General features: G+C 40.6%; 1 protein-coding gene across 24 annotated transcripts in view; it reads left to right on the plus strand.

The window, feature by feature from the left end:
• Window positions 1–14643, plus strand: part of Kcnma1 (potassium calcium-activated channel subfamily M alpha 1) — a 707058-nt gene that overhangs the window by 464466 nt on the left and 227949 nt on the right. For all 24 annotated transcript variants that reach the window (XM_051174773.1, XM_051174774.1, XM_051174776.1 and 21 more), the window contains exon 6: window positions 9195–9270. In XM_051174773.1, the coding sequence (XP_051030730.1) occupies window positions 9195–9270 (76 nt within the window). The remainder of the gene's footprint in view (window positions 1–9194; window positions 9271–14643) is intronic.

Below are 14643 nucleotides of genomic sequence, written 5' to 3' on the forward strand. Positions count from 1 at the left end.
TTGACAGGGTTTCTCACATTTAAGCTGTGGTTAGGCAGGTGACCAGCAAGTCTCCTGTTTCTGTCCCCCACAGCAATGGGGGTTCCAAGAGTGTGTGTATGGCCACACCTGGCTTTTTATGTTGGTACTCATGTATGCATAGCAAACATTCCCTATTTCCCCAGTGCCTTGAAAGCTTGTAGTGATAAAGAAAATGGAACTTAAAGCCTGACTATCGTAACCACTTTTAAACACATAGTTAGTTAGGTAGTACTTTGCATTGTTGCAAACAGATATCTACATCTTCCAAACCTTAAATTCTTTTTAATATATAATTTTTATTAAAAATAAAATTACATCATTTTCCCTTCCCTTTGCTCAGTATAGCCCCTTCCATGTACCTTCTCCCTACCTCCTTTCACATTCATGGCCTCTCATTATTTTATTGTTATTGTCACATATATATTTAGATGCACAAATGTATAAATACAGCCTGATGAGTCAGTCTGTTTAGTGTTTCTTTATGTGTATGATTTCAGTGTTCATCACTTGGAATTGGATAAATAATTAGGGGGCTTATCCATGGGAAAACAAATTCTCCCTTTCTCAGAAGTCATTGGTTGTCTGTAGTTCTTAGTCTAGGACCCCATGAGATTTTCCCCTTCCACATGGCATGTCTACTGTTATTGTTGTTCAGGCGGTATTTTGGAAGCCACATTATTGAAGCATAGGAGGTGTAGCTTCCTTGACATTTATAGGAAATATGATAGCACAGCAGAGTTCTGGGTCCTTGGGCTCTGACAACCTTTCTGCCCCCCTTGCTGTGATGTTTCCTAAGGCTTGAGGGCAGGGGTTGTACTGTATCCATTGGGGTCACGAAGCCCATGATTGGTTGTTCTTTGCGGTTTAACCAGTTGTGTTTTTCTGCAGTGGATTCAGTCTGCTGCAAAGAGAGTTTGTTTGATGATGGGTAAGTGCTACACTTACCTGTGGGTGTAAGATAGGTATTTAGAATGCACGTAGGAATTAAGCAATTCCTGTTTTTGCCCTTCGTATCTCCTGGTACCCGCCATTCTAATTTCTATGTCCTTCTGTAACTTAACAATACAATCATGTTCCTGTCACGTGTTCCTTGTTACATTCCTTTGTGCATTTAAAATATCCATAAGAAGCTATACTTAAGGAGGCCGACTTGTAGTGCTAAAGCTGCTTTCTGTTTTCCTTAATGAATAATTTTGCAATGAACATATTTGCTCCTATAGTATTTGTTATAACATCTTGGGCTTTATTGCTAGAAACGGATTAGTTTGATTCATAGTATTGAATTACTTCTAAAAAGGGTTTTATCAATTTGTAATTCTACCCTCAAATTTATAAGACTATGTCATTGCAGTCATTTCCCTAAAGCAAACTCAAATATATTGCTAGTTGTGATGTGTAATAAATACAGTGCTTGCTGCATTTCATGTAATTTTCATTCCCTTTATTCTTTAATCTTTCAACAGCATCTGCACAATACATGTATCGATTACAGTTGGCACATTGTACAGTAACTCTCTTGAACTGATTCCTCTTGTCTAGCTGAAATTTTACATCAGAGAGCTGCAATCATACCCATTGCCTCTCCATCAGCTGCTCCAGCTCCTGGGAACCATCCATGTACTCTCCAGTTCAATGAGATTGACTTTTTCAGGTTCAGTGAATGATTGAGACCAAGCAATATTTGTCTCTCCTCCTCTGGCTTATCTCATATAACATCTCATCCTCCCAGTTCATCCATATTGTTGCAAACAGGCCTTTCCTCTTCTTCTATGCATTCATTATATTCCATTGTGCACATGTACCATATTAAAATCCATTCATCCATTCACATTGAAACATAGGTGGCTCTTACCTTGGCTCTACATTTAAGTATTTGGTCTGTTTTAAATTGAGTTTGCCTGGGATACAACTTTCTTTCACTTCACCTCAACAAACATAATAGATTCAAATGGCTCTTTTCTACTTATAGTTCCTGTTCCATGATTTTCTGTTTCCACATTTTGGATATAGTATGCTCTTGATTTTCAAATAAATTATTTTTTTAAAAAGCATCTGTTTGGAGTCCAAGTATTTAGCTGAGGGCTTTGCACACACAAGGTATGTGTTCTACCAATGAACTGCATCCCTGGGTCAGAAATGACCTATAGCACCATTTCCATTATTGTATTAATTTCAGCAGGGTATCTTGGTTTTAAAACTTGTAGAAACTTGATCTTATTCCATAGTTGTGAACCTGATATTTCAGACCTTTTCTGATTCTTTTCACCTCTTTTGAAATAGTCTACTAAGTATATATGTACATTTCTTTCGGTTTTCTTTGTGTTACTTTTGGTTTTTAATCCATCTTGAGTTGTTTTAATTTATGATACAAAATGACTGAATCTTTCCTATTGTCAAATGTTATCCTGAAAATTAATCTCACACTTGATTTCTGATTGCTTCTTTATCACATACTAAATTCTTATATAAGAATATTTCTCTAGTCTTTATTATTTTGCTCTCTTCCTTTCTTCCCTCTGTCCCTCCCTCCCTCCATCTGTTCCTCCCTCCCTCTCTCCATCTGTCACTCCCTCCCTTCTTCTCTGTCTCTGCCACCCCCTCTTGTTTTTTTGAGACAAGGAATCAGTATATAGCCCTTGTTGGCCTGGAACTCCTATGTAGTCTTGCCTCAGAGACTTGCCTGCCTCTGCCTCCCAATTGCTGGACTTGAGGGTATATGTCACAATTCCCATCTCTGTTTATTCCTTTTCTTATTTTTTATTTTTTATTTTTTTGTTATTTTCTCTTCTTTGTGGTACATCTAACTTAGATGGTTACTATAGTTTGAATTTACTTAGATTTCTTTGTAGCTCAATAATGTGATCAGTTTTGATGAGTGTTAAATGGTTGTTATTAAAAGGATAGTTTACTGAATAATGAGTATGAATGTGTGTAGGTGTACATATATCCCATGATACAACTCCCTTGCTACCTCTTTCTTTGTTCTCCCTTTATTACTTCATTTTCCAGTTAATCCTAAAGATTTTTACTTTAAATTACTCTTATTTATCATTTTTGTAAAGAAAAACTCATTCTGCATACAACCAGTTACTTTTGTTTTTTTTTTTCTTCCTGCTTCTTATACCCCATTTCTTCTGGAATTATTTTTCTTCTAGTCAACTCAGAATCTATATTGCCTGGTCAAAAGTAATTTCTCCTGAGAACTGTAAAGGGATCTGTCTTTTGCTTTCTTGAATCTATAGCAAGAAATATATTTAAAAAAAAAAAAACAAATTAAATGGTTACAGGATCTTTGAATGAGAAGTAATCATTAAATTTTTCAACTTACTTCACAATTATTCTCCTCTAATGGTTTTATTTGTTAGCCTAAAGTTCCAAAGTGCGTTTTCCAGTTTTATGGTTATATAGTCTAGTGTTGATCTTATTTGTTTGCTTTTCTTGCTATAATTTGCCTCCATAAAATGACTCAGAATTTTTACCACTGTTAATTCATATTCTTTTTCTGATATTTAACCATAAACATGAAACAATAAATGTTATCCATGCTGTTATGACTACCCACCCACCGAATCTTCTCTGAAGACTAAATACTCTATGCTATAAGTAATAACATATTACACTGTTCATTTCTTTTTAACTGGCAGATAAATAACATGTTCCCCAAAATTGAGTTTATATACAGGTAGGATGCTGAAAGGGCGAATTACTGGCTTTTAAATGACTTTTCTCGGATACAGGGGAGTTTGCTGGGGGGGGGGTGCCAAAATAAAATATGTTTCTTTAGGCAGCATAAATAAATATTTCAACATGGAATGATAAATTGAAGGATTAAAAGAAAAAGGTACTCTAAACCAGAAGTTCCCAAACATGGTTGGATGTTAGAATCCGAACTCTAAAATATTCTATGGCCAAACTGTACCCCTGACTAATTATAAAGTCAGAGTATCTGGGGTTGGGTGGCATGCTCAGTACTGACTTTCATTTGTCACCCTGCAGATGTAGCAGGCTGGTGTAGGAACTACTGTCCCTTCCATGTGGACTTCTGAGCCACAGTCCGACCTCAACTGAGAGCTTGTTCTGAATGCAGAGTGACAGGCCCCTCTAAGACCTGACTGTGAGCACCTACAAAGTCCAGGGGATCCTCATGCTGACTGGATTAGACTGGGATGCCTCCAAAGCAGTTGTAGGCAACGAATCCCCATAGTCTATTTCTATTAACAGAATTTTACATCAATGAAGCCATATCTGATTGTTTACATGTTATTCACAGCAAAATTGAGTCCTTGACTAGAAGCTAACATGTTTACCTACCTTTGAACTCCATAGACATGTGTATACACATACTGCAATACACACAGAGACATCTGAATAGGCTTTCTCTACCACAGACATTAAAAACCAGGTACTGAAACTGAGCCGAATAAGCATTTTCTTTATAAAATCAATTGTCTTCATGATGTTTTGACACAATGGTAGAAAACCAACACAGTTTCCTTGAGCCCAGTTTGGAGCTGGACTATATAATCTGTTCAGGGCAGTAGCTACAATTCTGGGGTTTTGGTGCAATTTGACATATTTGGGTTGCTGTTGCTGATACAATGAATAAGTTATAACATATGTAGTATGCTAGACATACTGTCCTTAGCTATTTTCTTCTGTTGTATAGATTTTAAAAGATACAGCTTTTCATATGTAGGACATAATTTAAACAGATGATCAATAATACAAATTTGCTTTATTTTTAGTATCATTATTTTCCTAAGTTAAAAATAACAATATAATTATATGTTCGGTGTGTGTGTATGTATGTATGTATGTGTGCGCATGCGCATGTGTGTGTGTGTGTGTGTGTGTGCGCGCACGCGCGTGTGCCCATGTCTCCCTTAGCTTTTGAGACACAGTCTCTCACTGAGTCTGACTTTCACAGACTTAGCTAGACTGACTGGCCATCAAGCCACAGGGACCTTCACACTGTGGCATACACATACCTAGCCTCACACATACATTCACCATACAGAAAGCCTGAAGCAAATAAATAATAAGAGGAGAACGTGATGGGCAAAGAGAAATATATATTAGTTACCATGCTGCTGTTGTGATAAATGCTATAACTGGAATCAGCTTAGAGAACATAGGCATTTGTTTTGGCTTAGGATTTTGGAGTCAGAGTTCATCATGGCTGAGATAGGCAAGGAAGGCATGGAGGAAAGAGCAAGGACCCAGTGATTATATTTCATCCATATACAGAAAGAAGAGGGGGGTGGGCAGGTGAGGTTATAAACCTTCAAAACTGCCCCTAGTGATGTACTTCCTCCCGCAAGTCTCTACCTCCTAATGGTCTATGACTTCTCCAAACAGCACCACCAACTGGAGACCAAGTGTTCAAACATGTGAACCTATGGGGGACATTCTCATTTGAATCTCAGCATGGTGTCACTTTCAGTGTCTGAAGGGCTTTGCCATTTTCTCTCTATGAAGGACAAATTTTGAGCAGAGACCCCCAAGGGCTCCAAGCTAGAAAGCTACTAGGGAACTGTTGTGAACTGAGGATTTAGGCTGCAGACCAAAGTCTGTTTTTATCCACACTGGACTTTTCCTCTTTTGTCAGTGAGACTCATTGGTAAGGCAGGGACCCCTAGAGGCCATCAAAGAAATAAGCCCTTTTCTCTTCAGCTCCTATGAATCTTGGACTCACAGTACTGGTTTCCCTCTAAGAGGGAGATGCCATCCCATACTTTCCGCTCCAGGAAAACTTTGAGAGCCAAGTGTCCACCTTTTTATCCACAGACTGCATTGGCTAGGCATTGCCTTCTGGGTAGCTCCTGTTAAGGAGACACTAAGAGTTATCTGAGTGGACTTCTGTAACAGGGTTATAGGCTGCCCTAGTTTGCTTTCTGTTGTTGTCATAAATACCATAACCCAAAGAAACTTAGAAAAGACAGTGTTTATACTTCAGAGTCCATCATCCAGGGAAGCCACAGCAGGAACTCAAAGAAGCAGCTTAAAGTGGTAACCATGGAGGAAGGCTACTTTCTTATATAGCTCAGATCCAGCTGTGTAGGGACGATACAGTCCACAGTGGGCTTGTCTTTCTTACATCATTTCCCAATTAACAGGATGCCTTAGAGACATGGCAATAGGCCAGTCTGATCTGAGCATTTCTTCAGCTGAATTCTCTCTTCTTAAAGGTCTCTATAGCTGTGTCAAGTTGACAGCTAAAGCTAAAAGTCATCTAGGTAGGCTCTATGCCCCTTCACTCCCTGTACTCCTAACTTCATATTCACCCGCCTCTACTGAAGAAAACCTTTCATTGTATTATATGTTTGTAAGTCATTAGAATGTGGCAACTTCCAAACACTAGCATTTTAAAATAAAATATAAGAAATTCAGTTCCAAGTTTAGGGAAGTGGTATTCTATTTTTGGTTCCATAAAGCATGTATATGTACCTACATACACACACCCATCTGTGCATTCAAACACACCCAAGAACATGTGTGTAGATAAACCGGGAATAGCAGCTATGTTGCTAGTGAGTCTATCCCAGCTGGCTACTTCAAGTTGTCTACTTGCACTGTATGATATGGTGCTATGAGATCATTGGATGGCCTGAAGTCTGAAACTGTACTCTCCAACTTTTAACCTCTGACCTGATTTAATGGCTTTGACTGATTGATTGATTGGTCAATTGATGGACCGATCTGTACAGTCTGAGTAAACAACAAAAATTGGGTATTTGAAGATGTTGTATTGCTCTGATTTTAGTCTTTCAGAGCTGCTTGAGTCGCTATTAAACCTTAGGTCAGACCCCTCCAAAAATTCTGAGTGTTGCCCAAGTGTTACTTGTGTTAGCTTTTCATCTGTGTTGAAATACGATTTACCGGAGACAAACAACTGATAAGTGGGAAAGATGGATTTGGGCTGGTCAGCATGGAGGTTTCTGTAAATAGTAAATGGTAAATAGTGCATGGTAGAAGGTAGCTGCTCACATCATGCAGACTGGGAAATGGAAAAAAGAGAAGAGGAGGCTAGGGTCCTTCTAGAACATTCTGCTAATAGCCTAGCTTATATTCATAGGGCCCTATCTGTTAAAGGCTCCACCACTTCCCACTGGTGCCACAGCCAGGGACCAAGCCTTTGACACATGAGCTTTAGAGAACACTTAAGATTCAAATGATAGCATTTGACAATTCCGATTTCAATATGTACCCCAACAATGATGCTTTATACTCAGTGTTTTATTGATTATTATACTTGAAACTTGAAAACTAAAAAAGGCAGATTCATCTTGGGTATTTTAATCTCAAACCATTTTTTTTTTTTTCATTTCTAGATAGCTCTTTTCTGTTATGTTCTGGCTACTGCTTCTGACCACGGAGTTGTACGAATTCCCTTTTGTTCCTCCAACGGATCTCTGTGGTCTCTTACCCACTGCTGTTTACTTGCCCTGTGTTTCTCTTTCCCGTTTCCCCCCTTTCTTGAGGCAATGTCTGTTCAGATTGGGCTTTCGACTGTGTAAGCAAGGTTTCCATCAGTTTGGTATGACTGGGCCCTCAGCTTTCCAGGTCTCTTTCATCTAGCCTACCTGCATTCTCATGTCTGCCTGTTCGGGTTAATAACAACTACATAAATACCCTTTAGCAAAGTAGGAATATGCTTTCTAAACATCATCTCTTGCTCACAAAGTTGAATTCTTTTCAGATGAGAAATGTTCCCTTTGAGCAATTAGCATTTTCTCCTTCCTTTGTGAGTTGGGCACTCCCTCCTCTGGACTACGGGTTACTTTTTCTCATTATTAAAACAGTTCTATAGCATGCTAGTTAGTTCGTGGGGGAGGTACCCAGGCTTCACAGTGGGGGGTTTCTAGTGAATCTTATGGCTCACTTCATCTCACCATGCAAACTAGACTTCTTTCACTGCCTCCCTTGAGGGGAACAGTCACTTCTCACCCTAGGCATGTCACTGTCAGCTCATCCCACTGTGCTCAGTACTACACCTGGCACCTGAGGTGTTCCTGAAGTCCTTGGGGAGTGGGTGTCCCAAAGCTGGCATTTGGCAAGAAGTACTCCAGAGTAATGATAAAGGTTTAAGTCCATAAGTGATTCTGAATTTTGTTTTGTTTTATTTGTTTTTGTTTTTCAAGACAGGGTTTCTTTCTGTAGCTCTGGGTGTCATAGAAATTGCTCTGTAAACCAGGCTGGCTATAAACTCACAGAAATCCACCTGCCTCTGTCTCCAGAGTGCTGGGATTAAAGGTATGTGCCACCATCATCTGTTGTTCAGAATATTTTTAACACCCGACTTTGAATTAGACAGAAATAGAGAGTAATCCTTGAAGAAAGAAAAGAAGAAACAAAAGAAAAAGCTGGGTGTGGTGGGACATCTCTGTAATCCAGCATTTGGGAGGTAGAGGTTGGAAGATCGGAGTTCAAGGCCAGCCTTCACTATGGAGTGATTTTTATGGCCATGACATCCTGGTTCTGAAAAACAAAACCTGAAACAACTCATTGATCATTGTCCCTCTCCACTTAGAAGCTGCATCTTTTCCATTAAAGAGAGGCTACAGGTAAAAACATGGACATCAATGGAAATGGAAATATTAAAGTTTTGAATCCTGAAATTGTGAAGTGTGGTAGCTTATTGATCTGTGCTTAGTTTTTCTCTTTTATTTTGTTTTTAATTGGGAGAAAATATAAAATATTGTAGAATATGGGTAGCTCTTTGGGCAATAGTTTTTATTTTATCTGGGCTGAAAATAAAGATTAAAAAAAATCATCAAAGAGATAAGGTAATCCGATTTATTCTTAATCTGCTCTTAAGCACAAGGGTTATCCTGAGTGAGCACAGTTCCCAGTATTTTTCAGAAACCCAAATTCTGCCAGACCACTGGGAAGCTCAGAAATGGGCTTTTCAATGGAGCTTACCAGGGGAGAGCATCTCCCTGTTTGTGGGCCCTCTCTTCTAGCTCATCCCCTTAACCTGGTTTCCAACAGCTCACATTGATTCTCAGTGGAGAATCAAAATGAAGCATCAGGCCCAAGGTACTTGAGCATGCATCTTCTGCAAGGCCTTCACAGTCCTTCAAGCAGACATGAGTGACCATAACTTAGACAACGGGCTATAAGCATGGCATCCAAGCGTTGGAAATAATACCTCTGTTCTTTTCTCTTTTCAGGCTTGAGATTTTTAAGAGCTCTTAGACTGATACAGTTTTCAGAAATTTTGCAGTTTCTGAATATCCTGAAAACAAGGTAAGACTCCACCCACCCCTTTCTGGTTCCTGAGGACTGGGTTGTAAATATCAGTACAATTGCTTTTATCATGTTAAAATGATATAGTTGTGTCAGTCACAAGAAGAGCCAATATATCATAGAGCTGGAGAGTGAACCTACTAAGGGAAGGTGTGTGTTGTTTTCTTCTGTAGGGTCAGGGAGAAATAAGAGAAAAGGGGATATGATTTGGGGAGGAAGATATAGCCTGGCAAGGTCACATGACTGGTATCTGGGCACCAAGTGAGGTTGCAAGTTAAGCATCTTGGGAGAGGTACATTGTGGATGAGGGATGGTTTTGTTCATTGATTGGGAAGTCCTTGCTGCCAGGTCCTAAATGCCCCTTTCGTTACTACTAAACAAGAAATTGAACTTGGCTATAAAGGCCAAGGCTTTTCTAGAAGCAACGCTCCTCCACAGGCAATCATAAACCTCATATGGCAAACAAAAAAGCATTTTCTTCCTAAGTCTATTTGAGCTGTTTCACTTTATATCCATAGAGCCCTTGGGGTGTGTGCTGTAGAGTGCCTTGTGGAGAAAATCCTAAAAACCTCCAGGCAAATACACCATAGCTGCCTCTGTTAACTGCACTATGATCTGAAAAACTTGGCTAGGACAGGAGCAGAAATCCCCTAGGGAATCCTGTGCCTGGTGATTTGTCAGTGCCCAAAGCTGCCCTGAAACCTGGCTGCATTGGTGAACACACTAATAAAAAGCTTAGGCACACCCTAAGGGGGACTGAGTGTAGCTCATGAATTTCTCTACTAGGAAATTGCATTTTGAGAAGACTCCTTCTAATGTTCCATTTCCTCTTTGGTTGGCCTTACTGAGTCTGGTGAGTGACAGAAAGCAGGACACCTCTGTACTGTGTCATGCATAAGTAATGTACTTGCTATTTGATCCTGTGGACTTCATGTTGGTTTCACAGTCATGAAATATAGAACCCAGCTTCTAGAATCTGATGGGTTCAACAAGAGTGCCTTTGTTTTGTTATTGCTTCCTATTTTAATCCTAAATCCCCTCCAACTACTCATCCATATCAATAAGAGATAAAATGCACATTCTATAGATGTCAAAATGTAAGAGCCACAAAGCTCTCTTTAGGTGTCCCCTATCTCTTTATGCTTTTCTATTTTTTTGCTTTATAATGTCATTCATGGATAATACTTTTTAAAATTTCCTTTGAGCAGTAGTAGCCTTAAGCTTTACCTTTTTATAGATCTTTTATGCAATACACCTGTACTGCTTTTGAGCTAGAAAGACTAACAAAGCTAGCATATCTATCTAGGCCGTTTAGTCCTAGCACTATGGAGGCAGAAGCAGGTGGATCTCTATGAATTTGAGACCACTTGGGTCTACATGGTGAGTTCCAGGACTGTTATGGCCACACAGTGAGACCTTGACAAAAAAAATAACATATACTGAACTTGTGTCACAAGGAGAATTGATGAGTATCCAGGGCCTTGTTCTTAAGATTTATGTAGCAGGGGTAGACATAGGGTGGTGTTAAAATATATCCATTTACATGCTCTCATATACCCTCAGGACTCTTCCTACTTGTCATTTATCTCATAAGTTAATGAGACTTTTATTCTGTGATCCTGGGATTCTAGGAGATTCCATTCCTCTGAGCAATAATGCAGATAGAGCAGTACATTGTTCTTGCCCTCCTTGTATACATGCAGGAACAATGTATATTGAACGGTGTTGTTGCCCTCCTCATTTGCATACAGGCCCTCTGCAGCAGCATGATGTGCCATCTGGGCCACTTTGATCGACCCTGTGCTTGGGCACTCACCCATTTCCCATTCCTCAGCAAAGATGGCTTTTAGTTTAGATTCAGAAGTTATATCTGGCTGCTCTGGAGAATAGCTGCTTCATAGTTATATAGTGACAATGTTGTTTCATTTTCTAGGTGAAGGAGGGAGAGAGTAGACTCTGTAGACTCTGATGCTTTCACAGTGACCATCTAACAGGGGTTGGGGTTAGGAAGCTGTGCCATGTTTAAGGAGATTCTGTCTGGCTTTCTTTAGTGGTGACCCCTGCTGATCTGTGGTATTAGGTAAGGCAGGAGGCTTTACCAATGTGATAAAAAGCATGTCGTTATTTCCTCTTCTTCCATTGATTCATTCAGCTCAGAACTGAAAGAAATGGGGCACAGAAATAAGTGTGAAGGGGGAGGGGTGAAGAGTTAAGAGGACAGTAGAAGGGACCAGAGTGAACAGGGACATTGTATAGCCAGAATCTGGGCAAGTGCCCAAACTAACTTAACAGAGGCCTAAGACACTCTGTGTCCTGGGATGGCCTGCTTTAGGCAGCAAGAGATGCTGGGTCATCTGTGTGAGCTGTTGGATGTTCCTCAGTCATCCTGCAAGTTGGTGACTTTCATCAACAACTTTGTGCTGGGCCATTTGCTCTACCAAGAGAACCAAGTACAACCTACTAACGGTCTTCAATTGCACATCTCGTTCAACATGTTCAATCATGTTTATTAAAACATGTCTTACCTAATACATTTTCCCCCAAGATGAAAATTGCCTTATTGTTTCTTCTAATGTGCCCTCTGTGAATGTTGGTACTATTTTGTGCAAGAGTGCAAAGGGTGAATAAAACACTCCATACCCTGTGCTGTGCTCAGGCAGCCATTACTCTCTACCATGCCATTTTTACCTCTGTATAGTTTGTGTGCACACCCACTGCCTACAGAAAACATGTAAAGAGCATTATTGAAATTAATTGTATTACATATATGACCTCAGGAATGACTCCAAGACAGTCTATAAAGCAGGATATTTGATATGATGATTGCAAGAGATGTGAGCTAGAAGCCACGCCATGCAGTCACTTAGATTGATGGGTTATTTGGAGAGCAAGATGGACATATTGAAGGCTTTTAATTAGCAGAGAAGGTAAGGAGACAACATTCTAAAAATCCACTCGTTCACTCCTTGTTTAGAGTTGAAGTATCTAAGACTTCATAGAGCTGAAGACCAGAAAGGAAGAATAGTCCAGGGAATAGGGCCTAGCCCCAGAGCAGGTCAGGGGACAGAAGGAGACTAGTATAAAAATAACTAAGGTGCAGACTTAACATAGTTGACCTTGCTCCATTTTGTATCTCAAAAGTCATTAATTTCAGTTTGGCATCGTCCGGTCAACTCTCCAGCTTAGGACACTTCATAGCTACTCAGCAAATGTTGCAATGAAAAGAAAAAGGGCTGTTGGCTCCTGGCTGCTCCCTCAAGCAGAAACAAGGTGGAAAACAGTCACAGGGGCAAATTCTTGCTTCCTTGTGCAAAGTGTCTGGCAGTTTCAGGGTTAACCAGAATGTGTCTTATGTCTATAAGGGTAGGTGTGAGGCCTGGACAGCTTCGACTTTACTGCTATAACTTAGGAGTTAGACTGTCTTTCCTAGCAGGCATGAGTCCTGGTGAAGGTCACTGATCTACCAGGTTTCTGTCTGCCCATTGACGATTCACTGTGTCCATTCATGTTGATGACTAGTGTCTAGTGGTAATCTGACTTTCATCTCTGTGCCAAAATTCCTGAGGGAACAACTTCAGGGAGCAAAGAATGATTTGGGCTCAGTTTCAGAGGTTTTACATCCATGTTCAGCTGGCTTTGTTGCTCCTACTTGTTGCTGAAGTCACCTCAGAGCTACCTGGAGGGAGAGAGGATAAAGAATTTGAGAATGGGAGAAGGCCTTACAGACAAGATGTAGCCTCCAGGAATATACCCCTTCTAACCTATTTCCTCCATCTAAGCCTTATTTCCTAAAGTTTTTAGATCCTCCCAAAACTACCATCTGTGGCGGACCAAGTTCTCTTAACACAATAGCCCTTGGGAGGCATTTCCTACTGTGATGATTTGAGTAAGAATGGCTGGCTCCTAGAGGCTCATATATTAGATACTTAGTTTCAGTTGGGTAGAAGTGTTGGAGGAGGTGTACCTGAGGGGGGTGGGGGGTTGGGGGGTGGGGGGGCTTCGAAGTTGCAAAAGCCCATGCCTTCCCTGTTAGCCCTCTCTGCAAATAAGATGTAAGTCCCTCCTTTCTGCTCCAGGCCCATGCCTGCATGTCTGCTGCCATGCCCCCAGCCCCAGGACTTGCCCCAGGAAATATTTTTTGTTTGTTTTTTCTGTCTTATCACAGCAATAGAAGAGTAACTAAGAAATATACCAAACCAGAACAGCCATGGAGAATTTATGGACAGGAATTCAGAAGTTTTTATGGAAACACAAAAATTACTTCTTTTAAAAGAGGGGCCAGGTTTTGATGATAGGATCACAATCTCTCCTTAAAGGCAAGGAGCTAGACTCTGCACAGTCAGAGACACTGTAACGATTGATGGTTTCATGCTTTATCCAAGCTTTTGAGCTTGGCCATGAAGGCCACACATAACACAATATTCTTCTCCTGGCAACCCCTCCCTCCTAAGCAGTCCTCTCTCACATGGCAAAGTCCATATTACAAGGACAGTGCATCCACTGAGAGTTAATCTTGCATGTTTTGTACATAACTTTCAAACATTAATGTGATCATAGCTCAGTTTGCAAGCCCTCTCCCTCATGCAAGTTATCTGTGGTACTGCTGTCACAGAACCTGGTCTGTCTCAGCAACAATGATGAAATATTCTGCACACAGGGAGAGCTCCCTTAAGCACCATTAATATCCTGTGACAATCATTTAGAGATTAATAATCACCATATTTAGGCCATTTTCCCAAAGCACCAAGAGACTCAGAGACATCAATAGATTTAATATCTTGAAATGACTCCACACAGTTGGTGATGGCACAGTACGTTTTCAGGCCCTGAGGACTTGGGAGTGTATAAGTGACTCAATTAGGTGTTGAATTCTCCTTGGGGAAAGTGAGAGCAGAACATACGACCCCTCCTTTTGCCACAGGCTACCTGTTCTCCCTATTTCTTCCGCTTCAATATCTGGTTGCATCTTAGGGAGCTTGCAAAGTAGAGACAGGGAAATGGTAGCCCTACTTTGGTTCCATTGAGGAATTCACAGGGAGCAAGATGTAGTGGTAACCCAGACTGATGAAGCAGGGTGAGCTACTAGCTTGCCAGAGTCACTTCAGATGGCACTTCAGATGGCTCTGTTCATTTTACTTACACCCTGATGATCTCTGACTCACAGAACTACCCTTCTGATAAAGAGAAGTCTGAGAGCCAGTGAGGGACCTCCAGCCTGGTCAGCTGCTCCATGTAGCAAAGAGGCAAGGATCCCGGTATGTCCCAGAGAAAGGCTTGCAGGAAATTGGTCAGAGCATTATTGTGTTAGTTGGTGAGTCTAGGCCCAGTCACAGAACTGGCTTTGAGATAAGGCAAAGGGTAGACTGACCCACT

Source organism: Phodopus roborovskii, unplaced genomic scaffold, assembly GCF_943737965.1.
Source record: "Phodopus roborovskii unplaced genomic scaffold, PHOROB, whole genome shotgun sequence".
Classification (NCBI taxonomy): domain Eukaryota; kingdom Metazoa; phylum Chordata; class Mammalia; order Rodentia; family Cricetidae; genus Phodopus; species Phodopus roborovskii.